The sequence below is a fragment of the Mustela lutreola genome, chromosome 8 (genome assembly GCF_030435805.1).
Source record: "Mustela lutreola isolate mMusLut2 chromosome 8, mMusLut2.pri, whole genome shotgun sequence".
NCBI lineage: Eukaryota > Metazoa > Chordata > Mammalia > Carnivora > Mustelidae > Mustela > Mustela lutreola.
The window spans coordinates 31,888,132-31,909,259 of record NC_081297.1 but is presented as its reverse complement, the minus strand read 5'-3'; the positions used below and the strand labels follow the sequence as shown (position 1 = coordinate 31,909,259).

Genomic DNA, 21,128 nt, shown 5'->3' with positions numbered 1-21,128 from the left:
CTCCTCACAGGATTGTTAATGCCAAAGAGAGGAGTTTTCTTGGACACCTGCACTTGCAGATTCTCCATTGGCACATGAAATTCTCATTAACGTGACAGGCCCACCTAGATCCCTGAAGAAATACATGGAAAATCGGTGTAAAAGGACGCCATCAGGGTTTACAGGCCAAGAGGCTATGATTTAGACCATCGCCTCCATCTGCAAGTCTTTAGTTTCCAGAAATTCATCCTTGTGTTTGTTTTGAAACCAAGCTTTTAGGAGGAGGGAGAAAAATTAAAGGCTTGACTTACTGGAAAACTAATAATAAACAAGTCATTTGCTCGTGTTAGAAGAGACAGATGCTGTTTGAGTACAAATGTGTGTTTATCCGGAGGCATTTAGGGATCTCCTCACTAGTGCAGATGAAACTTCATGAATAACATGGAACCACAGCTTCTGAAATAGAAGTATACTTTACCTGTGCAGGATGTTTAATATTTTCTGGGTCTTTTAGATTTAAAGTCTCTTTGAACTGCTGATAGATTGGAAAGATGTATGTGTCCATAACCAAAGTCACTGCTCCTAGAAAAATTATCCCACCTCATCTGGGGGAGGACCCAGGTCCAGAATCTCTCCCACGAGGCTTGCTCGTGAAGCAGCTTCTCAGAGACCCTAAGATAGAAATACAAAGATCACAAAAAGCCTGAAATCTGCATTCATTTCCTTAACCACACACAGCTATAATTGCAACATCTTTTTTTAAAGATTTTGTTTATTTGAGAGAGAGAAAGAATGAGAGTGAAAGAGAGAGCACGAGAGGGGTGAGGGTCAGAGGGAGAAGCAGACTCTCCACTGAGCAGGGAGCCAGATACAGGACTCGATTCCAGGACTCCAGGATCATGACCTGAGCCAGAGGCAGTCGCTTAACCAATTGAGCCACCCAGGTGTCCTATAATTGCAACATCTTATAAAGACCACACGTTAATTAGGTAAAACCGTAGAGACCTATAATTAATGTAGTGAAATTTTGATGTCATTCCCTTTTAAAAAACATAGGAAGGGTATAAGAAAAGTCTAAGACACCAGATACATAAACATCCAATGTATAAACATCCTGTGTGCATCACGCTTACATCTAACTTAGCTCCAAAGCAAAAGGTTTGCATGAGGTTGGGAGCACGACTGATACTGTGAAAAAATTTTTCAAGTCCTGCTGTTCTCTGGTGTCCTGTTAAGTCTGGGGTGACTTCTGGGAGGAAGGACACATACGAAGCTACTGAGAGGTCATTTGAGAAATAAGTAAAAAGGAATCCTTCACACAGCATGAGCCGAGCCAGTGAAACTCATTACTCAGCCGACTTCAGTGTCACGTAGTGGACTTTTCGAAGGACTGGGAAGTATATGAGTAGTTGTACTATTTGCAGTTATAAACACCAAGATGGAAATAATCACCTTCCTAGCTTACGTGTACAAGTTAGTTGCTCAGACACTAACTTCGACTTTAACGACAGGCAGTTGGCTTTCGTTTGGAAGAAAGGAGTTTCAGGCCTTGCCGGCAAGGCTGGACTGACACGGCGTTGAATTTAAATTCCAACAGAATATTTGAGCATCTGCTGAGGATGAGACACTGTAGATAAGGGCCAGATGCATTTGAAATGAAAGATTCTGTCCGTCCTTCAAAAGAGTTACAATGTGGGTACCACAGGCAAAACCACACACATGCACACACACAATTACCCAAGTGACTAAGAGAAAAAAAAAATATTAGGGTCACATTCTTATGGTTAATGTGTGTACAAATGCTTCATAATGATCCTCATAATAACTGTGGGTTGCCCACTAAATGGAGTGAGCCTTGGCATTTTTGTTGGCGAGAGGAGAAGACTAAGGCTTGGAGTGGTTAATTAACTCATGTAACGTTGTCCAGGTCACTTTTTAATGTCAAAGCCGCTGAAGTATTTCTGGGGCCTGTGCTTTATGCCCCCACATGCTGTCTGTATCCCCCGCCCCCCAGTTTTTTCCCTGTAGTCTAGAATGTATTGAGCATTTTTAATGCAGTCTACCCGCCCTGCATGGAGATTGATTGTCTACTTGACTTTTTCCCTCACTGGGTAAAGGGCAGGAATCTGGGAACCTTCCCTCTCTTTCACTTATTTGTGTGATAAATGAGTAATTGCTGGTCACCAGCGTCCCTCCCCAGAAACTCACCATTATACGCTTGTGGTCTGAATTCCTTGCCGACTCCTTAAATGTTTGAGTCGTGAACGGCAGGATTCCAACAGCAGTGTGAATCCCTGAAGTAAACCTAATAATTTTCTTGCCACTTGGCTGAGATGTTTTCTTTTACATGTAGAAAGGCAGATAGGGCAGGACCGGACCGCAGCGTGTGCCATTAGGGCCCCAGAGAAACGTCCCTGACTCATGCAGAGTGAGGCTGAGGTGTGTCCCCAGGAATGCCGGGAGTCCCAGAGGCAGGAAAAGTGTTCACTGCAACACATTTACCCCAGCAATGCCGTGCACACTCAAGGAAAGTAGGCTTTCCTTGTCTCTCTGTCACCAGCCAGGCCCTTCCTGGCCTGGACCTGTGGACCACATGAAGGCCCATGCAAAACGTGATGTGTGCTGGGAGGAGGGGGCAGGTCGGACCCGAAATTTGCCCTCTAAAAGAAGCCCTGCCAGGAGATATTAGATAGAGGGAAAATACTCATCATATCAGATATTTCGAAACACAGGCATCTGGGTGGGATATTTTTCCAGCTGATTCTGCCTTGAGCTCATCAGTCTTGGCCCCTTCCCTGGCCAGAGTCTTACCTTATCTCACAAGATCTGGTATGAATGACTCGATTGACTCTCTTCCTTAAAGCCCATTTTTCTCTTTCTTCAGGGACTCTTTCTTCTTTGGGATCCCATAACGCCTCCTTGGTCAGCATGGTGGCACTTTGTCTTGTATTTGTATACTTGTATACTTTGTCTTATATTATCACTATTTCCACATAGGCCTACTTGCTTCCAGAACCTGGAAAACAATAAACATGTGTTGAGTTTAATGGACTAGATGTTTCTATCTGGATACGCAGCATCCTTTGGTTTAATTTCACACTTGGAGTTCAGGTACCCATGCCATGTGCAGCACGGTGATTGAGCTGTAAGACACATGTGAGCATGCCCCCAGCTCCCTTCGTTAGCTGGTAGTTTGCCCCCAGATGTTTTAGTAAGAAGAACAATAACTGATGTTTCTCTCCATAGTATAGTCCTACTGAAATTATGCACAGAGATGATAAATTGTGCTAAGTTGTAAAATGGTTGTAATCCAGAGCATCCGTTATCCATCCTTCCATACTGTACCCTTTTGGTTTGGGCAGAGACAGATATCAGGAGTCAGATATCTGTCTACACAATCGGCTCGATCTTACGGGATAGCTAGTGTTACATCCCTGCGGTCAGATGGATCAGTACCACTGGACCTGCCAGCTTGCTCGTGCAGACCTCCCGCGTGCAATCTACTAGGAGATCTACTAGCAATCTACTAGAAGACCTGAAGTGTTCTACTAGGAGAATACTTTCCGAGTTTTTGTAGGTCTTATACATAAGCAATAACAGGAGGAACCGAGAGTTATGGCAGGAGAGCACTACGCCGATGTAGTAGACACTGACTTCAAAAGTCTTTGCTGTGAACCCATCTAGCAAGAGCACAACTCTCCCATGAGGCTTGTCACTAAGAGACCTACACAGTGTTTATACATATTTGAACTGGTTACAATTATTTCTAACCTGTAGCATATTTCCTTTTCTCTCTTAAGAAATCCCAATCAAACAATTTTTCCCGTAACATTTTTAAGTTGAATTCTTAATGGAGTTTCTAGAAATTGCATTTGGTCTGTTCTGAATACTTGTTCTCTTCCCACATCAAAGGATTAGGCTCAGGCTTTAAATTTAATGTGACTTACAAACATGCATTCAAAAAATGTTAATTGGGAGTACTAAGTCCCTGAGTCCTTTACTGCCCAACAAGATCCCTGAAAATCTTAGTTAGAAAAGGCATTTTTGTGTGTGTCGTCTTCGTGACTGAGCTGTTGAAGGTTTCAGAGGTACCCGTGTGCAAGGTGACATGATACTGAAGCAATGAACCTTCTTCATTTTAAAGAAGAAAAGAGTTTGCAGGCATGTATATATCTTAAGAAGATTAATATCTTTTCTTAAGATCTAGGCATGGGGATTTAACCAGCCTTTCTCTTCATCTCTACCGGAGGGTTTCAACTGGTCTTAGATGTTTATTTGTATCCCAGAGTCCAGAGAAACCCTAACACATTTCACTTTCTCCTTCTTTTTTATCAGAATAGAATGTGCCCTGATGTCCAGAATTTACAGGTTTCTCATGTAAGAAAGGAATTAAATGGAATATCTGTCTGATTTTTCTGTACACAATTATATCTGTCCAAGAAAATATGGAAGAAAATAAACCTCGGGTTTCGCAGAGGGTATGTGAAGACTTTTTGCCCACTTTAAATATGTTTCATAAACTAAGTTGAGCATTTTTGGGGTGGGCGTCCCAGTTCCATGTACTTCTGTCAAACCAAAAGTCTTCAAAGCCTGATGCTGTCTCCATCACACTGTGGAAATGTAGACCAGCCGTGGTCCCTCTATTCTAGAACATTTGATGTTTATGGTTTCTATACTGGAGTGATTTGAGTAGCTGGATTCTGGAAATGTCTGTAGTTGAAATACGAAAGTATTAACCTGCTGCACGGAGTCCCTTTTGTTTCTTTGTTTGTCTGTGCCACTTGCCAATTTTAACAACTACAGCAGATTTTACTATTTAAACAGAACCAGATGGAATTCCAGTTCAAAGAACATATCAGAATTAAATATTTCTTTTTAATTAGTTGCTTCTGATTTATGCAAAAAAAAAATGAGATAGAAAGAATGTGCAATGAATTCAGACACAAAGGAACCCACGTAAACATTATCTGTCTTTATCAGCCAAAAAAGACCAAGGTCAGCCCTTATTTGGGGACTTAGTTTTTCTTGCCCCTTTCCTTGTTCTTGTGCTATAAGGACAGTGGAAAGTCTAGGAAACCAGGCTTTCCATCGCATTTGTGCTGTGACAGCCTTATCTAATGTTATTCTAAATGGCTGGCTCATAGCTTCCGAAAGAATTCATCTTTCGCTCACGTAGTGTTGTTTTTCTACCAGAGTTTTGTTACAACCAGTAGTTTGTTTCCACCCAAGGAAAGGCTTTCCTTTAATTTAGCAATGAAAAAGAGAGGGGGAGAGAGATTAATTCAGGCAATTAAGACCAGAAAAGAAAATTGGCAAGGCTCTTCCTGCATTACACTTTTCTCATACTTGGATATTTTTACTCTTTACCAACATTTTAAAAGCGTTTCCTCATTCATTATTGTTTGCTAACAATGATCCATCTCTACCATCTTGTTTTTCAACAGTGTAACTGAATCATTTGCAAAGGTTTGCTTTCTGGTAGTCAGTGTAAATGTTAAATCCATGGTCAAGGTCATCATAAAGGGTTTCAAATTCTCTGTAATTATACAAAATTGTATACAAAATTGTATTTTTTAAGAAGAAGAATCAGATTTTATTATTATTGAGGAAGCAATCTCTTTCTTTCGATAATCACCACATTTTGCAAGAGGAATGGGGCAACAGCCTGGGTGTAGTGTTTGTACATGGGCCATGGATCTGATCTGGGTGAGTCCCAGCTCAGTCACTGGTGAGTTATGTGACTCTGGGCAGGGTCCACATATCTCTTTGTTCCTCAGTTGCTTTGTCCATAAAACCTTCCATGTGTGACTGTTGTGAGAACTGAAAGAGGTAATGATTGTAAATTTAGCCCTTAGTAAAATGCCTGACACAGAGAGATTGCCCTATGATTTTTCTATTAATATAGTAACTTTAGCCATCAGTATTTTTTATGTGATACAGTAATAGTGAAAAAATACATAAAGAGATAGAGAACTATGTCACTGGTTATAAAGTGATTATATTCCAGTTGGTAACTATACAAAGTCCAAGAGGTTAAGGAACACAAGGATCAGATGCTTGAATTAAGCCCACAGATCCTAGAACAGCACTGATGTTCAAATGCTCAGGCCCTATCAAAAAACATGTGTGTTATCTAAGGAAATGAGACAATTGCTTAAAAATATTTTCTTTAGCTTAGAGTGTCTAGTGATGAATTAAACAGCTCTTTGAGTCATCAGAGATGCTCTAAAAAAAAAAATCCGACATGCTCCCCCCACTTCATAATATTTTTCCTGTTTTTAATCAAACTTCAGTCCTTTGTCCTGTATTTTTTCAGGCTCTTGTCTTGACCTGCTTTGGGAATATTAAGAGCTGGTAAACGCTCCCTGCCCAATGCTGCTCAATGGGAAGTATTTTATTGAGCAAGACAGATTTTCATTTTAGAAATGAGGCTTTCCACATTATGACATTACCAATAGCTGGTTATGTATTATTACAGAAAGCCACGATATTCATTTCATGGCTCGGAAGCTGCATGCTGGTGTTTAACCAGCAGTTCGCAGAGGTTTGCTACATGATTAACTACACAATGCTGAAACGTGCGCTTTGTCCTCAAATGATTCCCAGTAGAAAGTGTGCCTCTCCTGGCTTCTCTTTATCTGGGGAATGTGTTTCCTGTCATTACTAAGACAATGCCATGGCCGTAAAGAGCATGTGAATTATACACATAGACATCTTCCAACAAAGAGCTAGTTGGGATCATGGTCAAGGTCCATGCCATGGAAGGGGCCCCCACCCCACAGGAGTGGCTAGGACCCCATCCCCGGCCCCCCAGAAGCAGGTGGGGACCTCTGTTTTCTTCTACGAGTGTGCCTCTCCCCAAACCCAAGATGAAAGTTGGGCTTTCCTCTTCTGTATCTGCAGTCTAGCGATATTGTCTCCTTGGGGGTGGAACACAGTGAAAGTGAGACGTGGGTAGGCATTCTAGCAACAGTGTTAGAATTTTATATTTGCATTGGAAACAGGATATAGTATTGGGTCACTTCTGCTGATGGGGCTACATAAACTAACTTAGAGAGTGGCCGTGAGAGCTCAAAAGGAGTGTGCTAAACTTCTATAAAATAGTCTACATTCAACCAGATAAGTACCAGATGTTTATGTTCGTCACACACACAGAGTGAAACATTTGACAATTTTAGCAAGTGCATTGATGCACGGCTCCGTACATCCCCCGCCTCCCATTCTCACACCCCCTCACTATCACCCTTAATGTTAAACAGAAGTGCGTCAAACTCAGATGTGAAATCACATCCATCTTCCAATTAAAAATAAAGCAGCTGTGAAATAATGATATTCTTTCAAAATGAGAAGATAGTGATTGGAACAGAGCTGATTGGATTTAGGGAAAGCAGGTTACTTAATTATGGTTATTGTGTGTCTGAGTTTTTATGGAAAGAAAGGAAGTATTGTTCAGGACGATGAACCCTCCAAAACACAGAGGGGTGGCATTATGTAAAACCGTTCTGGGGTTGTAGCTTTGTCTTTCCAGCTGCCTGTCTTGGGTCGCCAATCTTGTCTATTATGATGTGAGGTTGGTGAGAGCTCATCATAATTCAAAAAGCTAACCCACCAAGAGGATGGCCAGTGGCTGATTGTGAATAGTCTTCATGAAAACTAATTATGTTGGCTTGAAAATGACCAGAGAATACTCTTAAAAGAGCAATACACTTCTTTAAAAAATAAATAAATAAATAAAAATGAAGAGCCATACACTTCTTGACAAATAAGGGCTACAGTGGTGAGGGAGACACAGTAAGTTGTTTAGGGTCCATTTATTTCTTTCATTCATGTCCTCCTGCTTCCCTCTGTACTTCCTGCTCCTTCTCACCAGAACATTCTTTGTTTCTTGTGCTATTTGCCAACTTCTACTGTGTATCCTCCAACACCTGTCTTAGACATCAGAGTCCACTGCAAAATGTCTGCAGTGCACCGACTCCCATGGGTCTGCATAAAACGTTGACTCCTTCCTCCGAGCAGTGCCCCATTCTGTCATCGTGTGTGTGTGTGTGTGTGTTTCTCACACCCATACTGCTCTTTTGTCCTTACCACTTACTATAGAACTTAGAGGAGAAGAGGTATGAAGTGTCCACTGAGTGAATGTCAATTAAGTTGAATAAAAATGTTCACGGGTAGTGGACCAATCAAACAGATTATGCAAAAGCCTGCCTGTGGAATATAATCCAAAGCCATTGGAAAATACTTTGGATATGAAAATCTAGCCATCCAACTAAACAAAAATCAAGTTCTCAAACCTAGAGGTAATACGACCTCATTTTGTTAATGAAAAAACATACATACAGCATCCACATGTGTTTTGAATGGAAAAGAATATTCTGGAACACTCTTATCGCTGACTATTTCCTAATGTTGGTCTTACAGAGATTTTATTTTCTTCTTTAATCTTTTCTGCCTCTTATACATTTTCACTAGCTATTACTTTTCTCTATCAAAAAACAGACACTGCCTAGAAGAAGTCACAACATTCTGGATGGAAGTAGAACAAAAACACAGCATGATAAGTTCAGCGGTAGAGATGCGAGCCATGCACCAAGCATCCCCAGGGGGAAGAAGGGACTTCGCGTTCTGCCTACCAGACCAGGAAGAAGGAAAAGTGATTTGTAGTCAGAAAAGAGGAAAAGGTTATTTTAGGTCAAGAGAACTTCATGTGGCAAGGCAGGGAAACAGAAGGGCTTATCTTGTGTGAGGAGTAACAAATACTTTAATGTGGCTGGAAGGTACAGTTGGAGAGCAGGTGGGACTCAGAAGGCCAACAGAGGCCAATGTCATGATTAGCAGAGCCAACTTCTCTGGTGAGAGGAGTGTAAATACCCAGGCTTTAGGCAGTAAGGCCTTGTGGGTCTCCGGACACGACTCGGGGAGTGTGAGCCGCAGGGCTTCTGAGGCTGATGGTGATGTATCTCTGCCAAAGCCGAACTCCGTGAGGGCATTCCTCGAAGATACCTACGGAGAAAAGACTTGAAAGAACTTCGCTGGTGCTGCCGGGGGAGAGCTCCCACGGTGCTAGGGAGGCTGTGTCTTGTTAGAGTTCTGGGTACCATCCGGTTTTAATTGCAAAAGTTCAGGCCCCAGCCCTAATGATTTGGGAGGTTGTCATTCATCCTTGCTAAACCCAGTGGCAGTAATGTGAGGAAGAAAAATGAAATGAAATTTCAAGTATCCCAGTGTGGGATAAATAAGAGAATCTGCAGAGTTTTAAAGCACAGCAGGAAATTTTATGCAATTACAAGAGGAGGTTGCCAATGCATTTCATTGCTGTTGAGAAAGGAAAACATTGTTTTCTTTTTTTATAAGGGATTCATGCATATGTTTTGGGGCCTTTCTATCTGGGATGCTGGACATCTCCCATGTTGGATACCTGTTTAATTCCTGTCAGTTACTCCTTCCTTTAAAGTCCATTGTTTCTAATGCCTAGGATTTTTCTAGTTGACAACCAATTAACTACTTTCCTACCTGGTAACCAAATTTTACCCTAAAATCAAAATTTAAAAATTAGCAGAAGGGACAGCCCGGGGATGACGTTCTAGAGTTATTTCAAATCAGCCTGAGCTGAATATTCACTCTTGGGGATTTAATCATTTCTAAACTGAAGAGCCATTTGTAAGTTTGACAGGAAGAGTTTATTTAAATAGCTCTGCTTCATGCTCCCTTGGACGTCAAGATTTTAAGGGCCCTTCAGCTTGAAAGTGGATATGGCATTGGGCATGACTCAATGGATAGTCAGTAAAGCACTAAGTGTTCTGAGAGCCTTTGAAAACAGTTGAAATTGTGGAGTGCAACCAAGTCCAGAGTACCCATTAACTCTCAGACTGCAGCGTTAGGAAATCAAGAGAGTTTTTGCAGCAACTTAAAATCCCCTGATTATTTGTCTGAAATAGAGTTAGATTTAGGGTTCCCAAATAACATACAGAACATCCAGTTAAATTTGAGTTTCCAGTAAACGAATGACCAGCTCTTAGTATGTCCCAAGATTGCAGGGGACATACATGTATGAAAAATAGGTGTTGTTCCTCTGAAATTCAAATTTAATGGAACAGACTTTATTTTTATTTGCCAAATCCAGGAAACGTGGACTGCCTCCCTTTTTTGAAATTTGTGTACAAATTCATACAAAGCCTTATGGCTCACATGTGAAAAAAATTCAAATTTCAGTTAATGAGTAGAGGCGCTTGGTAAAAATGTGTGGGGTAAATATTTATTTGTTAAATTAAGATTAAAACACCTACTCTTATTATCCTAAACTCTTAATTTCTATTCAAGCCTTCCTCTTTTTTCCTCTTAAATCCGGCAAAAGCCCGAGCCTAAACTTTGTATCTTTAAAATCAAGTAAATGAAATAAGGACAGTTTTACATCGAAGGGTGCTCCCTTCCTTTCCGGATGAAATCTCCTATTGTTGAATTGTGTAACTTCAAGTTGGCCTTTATGGGCTAGTGATATAGCTGTTTTTCCTGGATGTAACTTTTTGTTCAGTTTTTGAAGTGAATTGGCAACATGTTGATTTAACTTCTCTAAGGGCCTTCAGGAAAAAGCAATTCATGAAAGACAATAGTCATTCTTCATGAGGCTGACTGTACATAAAATGGAAATTCTTTAGGTGTTCATGGCCTATAGGACCGGAGGGTTAATTGGAATTTTGTTTTCTGAAAATTGGGTTGTCAGGCAGTAAGTGGAAAACAGGCTTCCGAAGTGCTGGAGGTGGGTAGGGGGTATGTTTGGGGTTTTTTATTTTTGTTTTTTTTGCTTTTGTTACTGTTCTCTTTGGAAAAAGACATTCTCTTACCTCTTAATAATGAAAGTGCTGTTGAAACATCTTATTAATGTTGAGTAGTTGTAATGTGCAGTTACTTTCTGTGTCCTTTAAAAAGTATTTGCCGTATGCTTGGGTATCATTTCTTTAAAGTATCTGCATTATACACAAATAAAATAGGCAGAAGGTATAATAAATAGAGGGAAACAATTTTAAGCAAAAAAATCAAATTTATCCTTAAGAAGAAATTAAATATATTTTGAACGTATAGAAACTAGTAATGATTTTTGTTTTAAGATTATTCTTGGTTACTAATGATGGAAATAAGAAAATAATAAGAAAGAATAAAAACAAAACTATAGTTGACCCTTGAACAACCTGGGTTTGAGCTGTGAGGGTAAAAATAAGTGGATTTTTTTTATAGTATGATACTGTAAGTGGCTGTCCTTATGATTGCCTTAATTACATTTTCTCTTCTGTAGCTCACTTTATTGTAAGAATATAGAATATAATATGTATATAAAATGTGTCTTGATCCATCATTTATGTTATCTGTGAGGTTTCTGGTCAACAGTAGACTATAAGTAGTTGAGTTTTGGGGGAGTCAGAAGTTATGCGCTGAGTTTCGACTACGGGGCAGGTTGGCACTCCTAACCCTCCACATATGTTCAAGGGTCAACTGTATTTTACTTTACTGGAAACATGGAATCATTGGAATTCAGAGATGAAAGGGACCTTCTGGGTTATCTTGTCCAACTCCTTTATTTAGCAACTGAGGACTGGAACCCTAAAGACGAAGTGACTTGCCCAAGGCCTCACAGCTAGCCAGTGGCAGAACCAATCCAAGACTCCTGAGTGCCCGATGCTTAGATCTTTGTCCTGCCCACTCATGTCACAGGGTCACAGGAGCAACCCAAACCACCGCACACCTCTGGCAGGAAATCATGGACCTTGAGGCTTTGGTCACCCTCTGTCGTAACTGCTGCGATGCCCTCCAAGCAGCCCAACCTTCAGGGGTATGAGACAGGCTAGTGAGAGACAAAAACCAGGCTCTGGTGTTGAGGAACTTCTCCCTTGGAAACTTACAGTCAGAGCTCACAGCCCCAGACATTGTCACACGGAGGCATCAGTCCTTCCCACATGATGCCTTGGGATCCACCTGCCTCTGGAGCTGAACTGCAAGAAAGGCCATGGGAAGACAGGGGGAAGGAGGAGATTTAAAAATGACAAGGGGCGCCTGGGTGGCTCAGTGGGTTAAAGCCTCTGCCTTTGGCTCAGGTCATGATCCCAGGGTCCTAGGATGGAGCCCCATGTCGGGCTCTCTGCTCAGTGGGGAGCCTGCTTCCTCCTCTCTCTTTCTGCCTGCCTCTCTGCCTACTTGTAATCTCTGCCTATCAAATAAATAAATAAAATCTTAAAAAAAAAAAAAGATGAAACAAAAATCCTTACTCTATCTTCCTTTTCTCCCCTCCATTCCAGATTATACATCTCTGGCCCATTTTCCAAACCACAACACTCACGGTGGTTTCAGAGTTGTATCGTATCTGTCTGCAATTGGTTTCTAAGAGGGCAGACACTTCCGAGTGTAATGGGAGCCCATTAGACCTGAGCTCTAGTCCAAGCCTCTCCAAAGCCCAATGTGCAAATTAATCTTGTCTTGATTTTCTAATTGTAAAATGACATATATTACTGTGTTCTTTGAAAAGTGTTTTTATTTTGTAAAAGATTGTATTTATGTATTTGAGAGAGAGAGAGAGAGCACAAGCAAAGGCAGAGGGAGAAGCAGGCTCCCTGCTGAGCAAAGATCCTGACATGGGGCTGGATCCCACGCCCTGGGATCATGACTTGAGCCAAAGACGAATGCTTAACTGAATGAGCCATCCAGGCACCCCATACCTGTGCCTTCCTTTAGAAGGAATGGAATGGGGAAGTTAGGGGTTGTTGATGCCAGGTGGAATTCGGGCTTATTGCTCTAAGGTGGATGAAAACTACACTGTGGAACCCACAGGAAAAGACATTTCCGGTTATGGTGGTGCAGGGTCAAGGACTGACCACGCTTGTATTGTTTTGCAGGTAGACTTGGGTCTTCTGCGCTTTGTCACAGCTGTTGGGACACAGGGAGCCATTTCAAAGGAAACCAAGAAAAAATATTACGTCAAGACTTACAGAGTAGACATTAGTTCCAACGGGGAAGACTGGATCACCATAAAAGAAGGAAGCAAACCTGTCGTAAGTGTGACTGCCGTTCCCTTCCTGCCCCCACCACCAACGGAGTCTTTGAAATGGATGATCAATTTTTACTTGTTTGTTTGGGAGCTTTCTGTCTGGCCTGGTTTAGTTTGGGATTGATTTAAAATGAAAAGTGCAATTAGAGGTTTATATCTGACCAAGGGGGTCTCATGTTCCCAGATCCAGAAGCCAAGAGGAAATTATACAGATGTTTCCAAGAAAAGTCAATACCAGCCAAATTAAGTGTCAGACTCGAGAATCACTTTAAACCTCTCATGGGATATGGACTGTCCATGGGATAAGCGCTGTCCTCTTACAGCCTTAGGTGCATTGTTTTGTTTGGTTTCCCAGTGTTTCTTCCTTCTCTTTCACAGACTCCTTTTTTTCTCTCAGTAATGAGCTGGTTTTAGAAAACTCCTTTTCACCTATCCTCTGTGGCTCACAAACTAATTTACAAGTGTGTTTGGCTGCTTCTGTGAGAATGAATCAAAGGAAAGGCAGTTCGCAATGTTCTCTCAGATCACGCAAACGCAAGACGCCACCTCCTCACCGCCCTTAACCAAAGAAGCCACACCAGCAGGCCTTGTCCTGGGTGCCCTGCCCTAACTCATTTGGAACTGACATATTCTTCTCAGACTGCCTGTTTATTTGAAGTTCCGCTTGCTCTGATTGACTAATCAAAAGATTTCTGAGAACTCTTACTCGCTGTCTCCCTCAAATTAAAAGCTTTCCCTGAAGCCAAGTAAAATGCATGGCATTGATAAGGATAGTAGCAAAGATCCAGGTAACTTGAAATTCTGAGTTTGGGAAAAGGCCAATTAATGTGTCTTTGTCTCTCTTTTGAGCATACGTGGCCTGGTTTTTTCCTCCTGGGTCTGGAACTAAGAAAAGCCTCCTGAGTGTGAAGATAATTCCCTTTGATTAGCTGCGAAGCCCCAACTCTTATTGAGGACAGACAGGATGAAAGTAGATATATAGACAGCTGCCCTGTGGGAGGAAACTTCTATGGACAGCAAGTTCAAGGCCATTGTCTAGCCCTGGAGGACATGGAACCAATCCTCCGTCTGGGGACGAGAAACCCTCACAGCCAATGCTTTTGAAGCTTTAGCAAGTAAATTTTGACCCTAAGTTTCATGACTTATTCCTGAAATATTTTTTGGAAGACATGCCTAGTTTCAAACAAACAAACAAACAAACAAACAAAACTCTGATGCCAAGGACATACCAACAAACAAAAGAATCCAGAGAGAGTGAGGAGAATTGACCTCAGGCCTCCAGGCCATTTCTTTAAAACATGAGGGCTGTTTCTCTGACATGTCCTCGTCAGCTGTTGGCCATCAGTTGTCTACATGGCCCAGACACCATGACGGGGACGTGTCAGGGAGCACATACAAGGTCTGAGGGGGTGTCTGACAATGCACAGTGTGAGGCCCACAATCCAGAGCATCCTGGGATGCAGAAGGTCTTCCAAAGTGGGAGGCAGAGGGTTAAAGAAGGATTCAGCAAAGAAAAGGCTGTGGCGTCCTTCTGAGCACATTGATTGAAGTTGATGCAATCCGATCCTCCACCTGGAGTCTCCTTGTTGCTGCCCACTCTCCTTGCCCTGTTCTGGGGGGCCTCTCTGACGCTGGCCTCCACATCTTCCCCACCTTCTTCAGGGAGAGTTGGCCATAGCTCGTCAAGAGCAGCCTTCAACCAACGACAACTCCAGTCATCCTCTTTATGTTAAATGGAATGTCTGCACTTACATGGTTTTCAGCCAACGTAAAGTTCCCTCAGTGTGAGCCAGAGTTCACCCCCACAGCCTACGCTGGAGCAGGCAGCCCTCTTAACTGACGGCCAGTCTCTCCCTGAAGAGGACTTGTTGACCCTTCAAGCATTACGGCTGGGGACTCTACTCCCTCCGGCAACTACCCATTAGTCTTTGTCACACAAAAATGCTCCCATACAGATTGTTTCCCAGAGAGATTTGCTGAAGTAGAACAGAAATCTAAAGGCCATCACAGGCCAGGATAAATTATGATATTAAACCATCTCTGGAGAGAGATCAGGCTAACAGCCAACTTTCTAAAGCATTTGACCACCTTCCGTCATGCAGGCCACTTAAGCTAAATGAAGCAAAAACACCATCCCGACTCTTAGGAGTCTTTTCTCCCAGGATTAAGAACAAGCCCTGGGAAACTGTGGTCCTCCTCTGAGAACTTACCTGGAAAGGGGGGGAGGAGTCCCCAGGCCTCTGAAGGGACCCAGTGCCATCCAAGGGACACATCCTGACAGGAATGTGGTGTGGTTGTGTGATAAGCAGAACACTAGTAGCTTTTACTTTTCTGTGGGCTCTCCCCAGAGCAGAGCTGAAGTAAATGCTAGAGAAGTGGAGGTTTTCAGCTCCTCCAGAGAGAGGTCTAGTGCCAGAGTGTCCCGGCAAGACAGAGAGTCTCTGCTCCTCAGAGATCTTGCTGGAGAAAGGGGCTGTGGCACCACGCCTGGGCAGCGTGGCCCGTGGGGAACTAGTTCATGACTGGCACTTACTACTACATTTGCAGTTACCTGCTTCATCCTTTCCTAGAATAAAATGACTCATGTTTAAAACTAGAGGCAGGGGTCCTGGAAAAGTTGATTTCCAGTTGTTTATCATTTATAATTCAGCTTTGATTTTGACCACTAAAACGTGATTTGAATAGGGCGCCTGGGTGGCTCAGTGGGTTAAGCCGCTGCCTTCGGCTCAGGTCATGATCTCAGGGTCCTGGGATCGAGTCCCGCATCGGGCTCTCTGCTCCGCAGGGAGCCTGCTTCCCTCTCTCTCTCTCTGTCTGCCTCTCCATCTACTTGTGATTTCTCTGTCAAATAAATAAATAAAATCTTTAAAAAAAAAAAAAAAAAAAGTCTTCTCTTTAAAAAAAAAAAAAAAACGTGATTTGAATAAAGATGGAAGTTATTACTTAACATTAGGGATAAGATTTTCCATCAAGAAATGGAGTTAAAAGGGGGGAAACTACTTGCCCAAGTGCTGTAGCTGGGAACATACCCTAGAATTTTCCAAAAGCTGGACCCTATACTGAACTCCAAAAGTACTCCTTCCAGGGTTTCCTGGGAAAGTAAAGTGGTGTGAGTTCCCGTGAAATGTCTAGAGTATTCTGTAGGTCTGTATGATAGAGTTAATAATCTCCAACTTTTTGGATGATAGCACGTAGCCTTTAACAAATGTTACCTTTGAGGGGTGCCTGGGTTGTTCAGTCGTTAAGGGTCTGCCTTCATGAAGCTCAGGACCCTGAGATCAAGCCCCACATCAGGATCCCTGCTCGGTGGGAAACCTGCTTCTCCCTCTCCCACTCCCCCAGCTTGTGTTCCCTGTCTCACTGTCTCTTTGTATGTCAAATAAATTTAAAAAATGTTTTTTAAAGTGTTACCTTTGAATAGTGCTTTTGGAGGTTCTAGGCTCTCAGAAAATTGAATAGATGATTAGGGCAACATTCTGTATTACACGTGATTTTTTTTTCTGGTGGTTATCATTTGAAAAAATAACAGGACAAGTTTTTAATGCTGCCTCAACCTTGATAGCCAGTGCTGAAGTTGTAAATAATTTTATAGGCATCTGTGAAAACATATTTTTGTATTTGTCTTACATCTAAAGAGTCTGTTGTTAAAGGGGCTTTTTTCTTTTTCTGTCTAGATCTTTCAGGGAAACACCAACCCCACAGACGTTGTGTTTGGAGTTTTCCCTAAACCACTAATAACTCGATTTGTCCGAATCAGACCTGCGACTTGGGAAACTGGCATATCAATGAGGTTTGAAGTTTATGGCTGTAAGATCACAGGTAAGGTCCAGCTGGAAGGCTGCCTCGTTTTGACTTATGGGAACTTTTAAATATAGGCAAAGTTATCTCACACAAGTGGGGTCATGTCTATTTGGTGGTTAAGAGTATGTCCTCCAGATTTAGACAGATCTGACTTTACCCCTGACAGATGTGTTTGTGCCCCTCGCTGGCTTATTTGGGCAGGGAACCGACTATCTTTCAAAGCCTTTGTTATCTCAACTAGGAAACAGTCAAGACAGCAGACCCGTGCAGGGTTATTGAGATAATAGATTAGCACGTGGGTCTAAAGCACTCAGCACAGCCTGGTGTGTCGCAGGTGTTTGCCACTGGTCGGCAAGCTCCATGAAGACAAGCACTGAGCTTCTGTCCCGGACAGGTGCTTGGTAGATCTACAATTAAAAATTATTTCATGGCATGCTGCTCTCTGTCACTTTATCTTTCTATTTTTGAAGGCTACTGGAGGCTGTGTCAGCCAAGATCAAGGAGGGGTTTACCTCCTTTTCCTACTAACTCCTCTGACAACTCTGGGTCTCCGTATCTAGCCACCGTTTGTGGAATGCATATACTAATGTTAGAAATCGATCGGTCAAGGTCTCTAGTTTTTTTGTTTCTTCTGACATGAATAGAACTTTAAAAGTTTCTGTTAAACTGATGTAAGTAGAGGGATTCTACCCACTGGAGAGATGAAGAAGACTCAGTCTGGAGGCATTAAGTGACTGAAAAGGTAGGCCAAGCAGGGCAGAGCTGAGAATAAAAGAACCGTCAGGACTATTACTCTCCTTGTATTCCTGTGGCAATCACTGCACTTATGACTTGTCCACTGACCTTCCTGTGCGACCCTGCTGTATTCTGGAGTGAATAGCGGTCACACCAGAATTCCTTTCCATTGAAGTAAATACATTGCAAAGTGTCATTTAAAAAAAAAAAAAAAGGCAATACAATGTAACCTTCAAAATAAGATTAAAAGTTAAACAGAATCAGTAACTGATTCATCAAAAAGTCATTAAAGGTGAATAACTTTTAAAAATCTCTGAACTATCTTTTAATATTGCGTTAGGGTATTTACTTTCTTCTTCCATGAATACCAACACTGTTGCTTCTATTTTTATCCTCTTTGCCATAGTTATGTCTAGAGAAGGAAAACAAATTTTTGAAGCTGGGGGGAATATCCACCTGGGAAGTTTTCAATGAAATTACAAGCCATTTGGAGAAAAGCACCAGGAGAAAAAACTAAGGGGAAAAAAACTATACTAGTTTATAGGAGAGTCCATTTTGGAAAGGAAAAACTAACATCTGATTTCTTATTTATTTCGTATTTATTTCCATGCCAGAGACAGACTTATTTGTTTTAAGATCGCAGACTTAGAAAGTTCAAAGCCTTGGAGGCAGGAATTAGTCAGAGAGGTCTGGAGAAAGAAGGAACATTGAAAAGTTAGATTTAATCTTGGCTTTATTTTTGATCAGCGGTTACGTGGGGGAAAAGTTCTAGGTAACTTTCAGATCATTACAAATTTGAGAAACTACCCATAAATTCATAGGAACAAGGTCATTTGAGGTCAGGGTGGAAATTTCTGTCTCATTTCTAATCTTATCTCACTATACAAAAAAAAAAAAAAAAGGAAGAAGAAGTAACTTGGCGACTCCAAACGTATTGGTCCGAACTAAGACTCCCAAGGTTCTCCATTTCGTTAAATAAAACATTCACTTAAACTTGAACTGCTCTTTTCCATTTTCACAAGCATATCCATGAGAGTTCATTCTAGGCATGTAAGTCTTCACATGTGAAGAAGATGAATAACTTATTGGATTTTTGAAATAAAAATATCACATGACTTGATGTTACATGTTAAAGGACTAGTTAAATGACCTATTTATTTAAACATTGGTATCTGCAACAGCGTATTCTTATTTTCACACATATTTTATTTTGCAATTATTTAAGGAGCTGTTTGTTTCCCCCAAAAGATACTGTTTTAGGCTCAGAGTGCTAATCTCTTTATCATGACCCCTGACATATTTTAGATACTCCTGGCTAGTACAGTAGCTACAGTCTCTAAATAATGGATGGGTTTTGGAGAAGGCATCTTGTTATAATGACAGTCACGTGGACAGAAATTGTGCAGACATCTCCCCAGGCCTCACTCTGGACTGTCCACTTGAATGTGTGACCATGAGAGAGGACCATTTCCTCTCTCTGACCTCCATTTCCTGGTCAGTAAGACGGACTTTAATTCAGCTGTAAAGAAGATTAAACTGAAAGAATATAACACACTTGGCTTAGAGTAAGTGCTCACTAAATGGTACCCTGTAAATGAGAGAGGGCGTGGTGTTCCATGAACAGGGCCTAGAACAGGTATCAGCCAGCAGAGTCTCTGAGGAGACAATGATATCCGTGTTTTCTTCTCGGTTGCCAGAAACAGACAGTTTCCATCTCTTAAAGGCCACTGTCCCCTCAGAGTGGAGACTGATGCGAGAGAAACAAGGCTTCAGCACCCTTGCTGGACCAGAAGACCCATAAAGCAGGGGCCACGCTTCCCTTATTTTCTATTGTGTCATGTATGCCTGGACCATAACAAGTGCTCAATGCATTTATTTTTTATTAATTAATTAACAATTAATTAATTAACTAATTAATTCCTGGATGACTTGCAGTTCTATCTACAAACAAATTACTGAATTTCAAAATATCACCCTCTCCTCTTGGCTTGTCAAATCCTAACCCAAACTGGACTAAAACAAACAAAAACTATTGAATTAAAAGTTACCTCATGAATACATCACTTGACTTCCAAAGTTTCTGGAGCCCTCAAGTTTTCACCTAACTTTTATATTCAGAAATTCTTTTTTTTTTTTTTTTAAGATTTTATTTATTTATTTGACAGGCAGAGATCACAGGCAGGTGGAGAGGCAGGCAGAGAGAGAGAGGAAGAAGCAGGCTCCCCGCAAGAGCAGAGAGCCCGACACGGGGCTCGATGCGGGGCTCGATCCCAGGACCCTGGGATCATGACCAGAGCTGAAGGCAAAGGCCCTAACCCACTGAGCCACCCAGGTGCCGCCAGAAATTCTTTTTTAAAAATATAATAATCAAAAAAAATTTTCAGAGTATATAGTAGGTGTCACTCCAGAAAGATATAAAGAAAAGAATATTGGGGCAAATCATTCTGCTTTATAGGTGATTGACAAAGGAGCATTTTCATTACTTTGACAAAGAAACTTCATCGTTTGGGCATATATGGATATTGAGAAAAATAACCTTGGAGAGTTATGACTTGAAGTATCAGAACATACTGCAATTCTGTTAACTTGTGTTTATTAACCGGAAGTCTCTTAACTGGCATTTCTGCACATATCGGTGTATTCCTCTGTTAGCCAAAGTTTGCAAGGATGACCTCAGGCATCACAATACCCTGAGTCATCATGGGAAGATTAAACTATGTTCATTCAGTTTCACCCATCAAATGCACCAATCTCCTCCTCCTTGGAAACTGAGTATTGGTTTACCAGTATATCCCACTGTTCCTGTTAAAACTGAGTACAGAGATTTTACTATAAAATAATATCAATAAAAAGAACTACCTTAATTCCCCACCACAGAACTCACCTCTCCCTTCCATCTGGAATTGCTTGTAATCCCACACAACCCCCCATAGGGTTGCCAAGTAAAGTACAGAATGTTCAGTTAAATTTGATGTAGATAAGTGACGAGTCATTTTTTTAGTACAAGTATATCCCATGCAGTATTTGGGACAGACTTGCACTAAAAATCACTCACTATTTTAAATTCTAATTTGGTTTGCCATCCTGCTTCTTCTTTTGTTATTTTTGATTGTTTGTTTGCTAAATGTGGCAACGCAACTTCCAAAGGATTTGACATGTAGCCAGGCACATCTGAGCCAGCCAACTATGGAAGAATAGAGTAGATGTTAGCATCTCATTCAGACTTTGAATGGTTAATATAATTTTTCTCCTAATCATTGCTAAAAGTGAGTCAAATAATTTTTAGTCAAGGGCAAATCAAGGCATTTCTTCATTGTTCTTTTTGGGTAAGGCAGACTTACAGAAGGGATGTAACTAACTGTCCTGTGGATATGTTGGCTGAAGGAGGCTGGGCATCACATGGTTTGTGGGTGTGTAAAAAACACCCTAGCCAAGTCTGCATTAGAGAAAGCGCGTTAATCCGGTAAAGGTTGTGCTCTCCTTACAATATTCAGGTTAATTGTGTTTTTCTCCAGATGGTCACATCTGGTACTTATTACAAGCTAAACATTTTCTTTATAAAGGCTGATTTTGACTCAGTCAG

The 21,128-nt window shown here is 41.5% G+C and overlaps 1 protein-coding gene across 4 annotated transcripts in view; it reads left to right on the top strand.

Moving 5' to 3' along the window:
• NRP1 (neuropilin 1) overlaps nt 1-21,128 on the top strand; it is a 136,051-nt gene that overhangs the window by 81,951 nt on the left and 32,972 nt on the right. For all 4 annotated transcript variants that reach the window (XM_059184223.1, XM_059184224.1, XM_059184220.1 and 1 more), the window contains exons 7-8: nt 12,858-13,013; nt 16,684-16,828. In XM_059184223.1, coding sequence (XP_059040206.1) covers nt 12,858-13,013; nt 16,684-16,828 — 301 coding nt within the window. The remainder of the gene's footprint in view (nt 1-12,857; nt 13,014-16,683; nt 16,829-21,128) is intronic.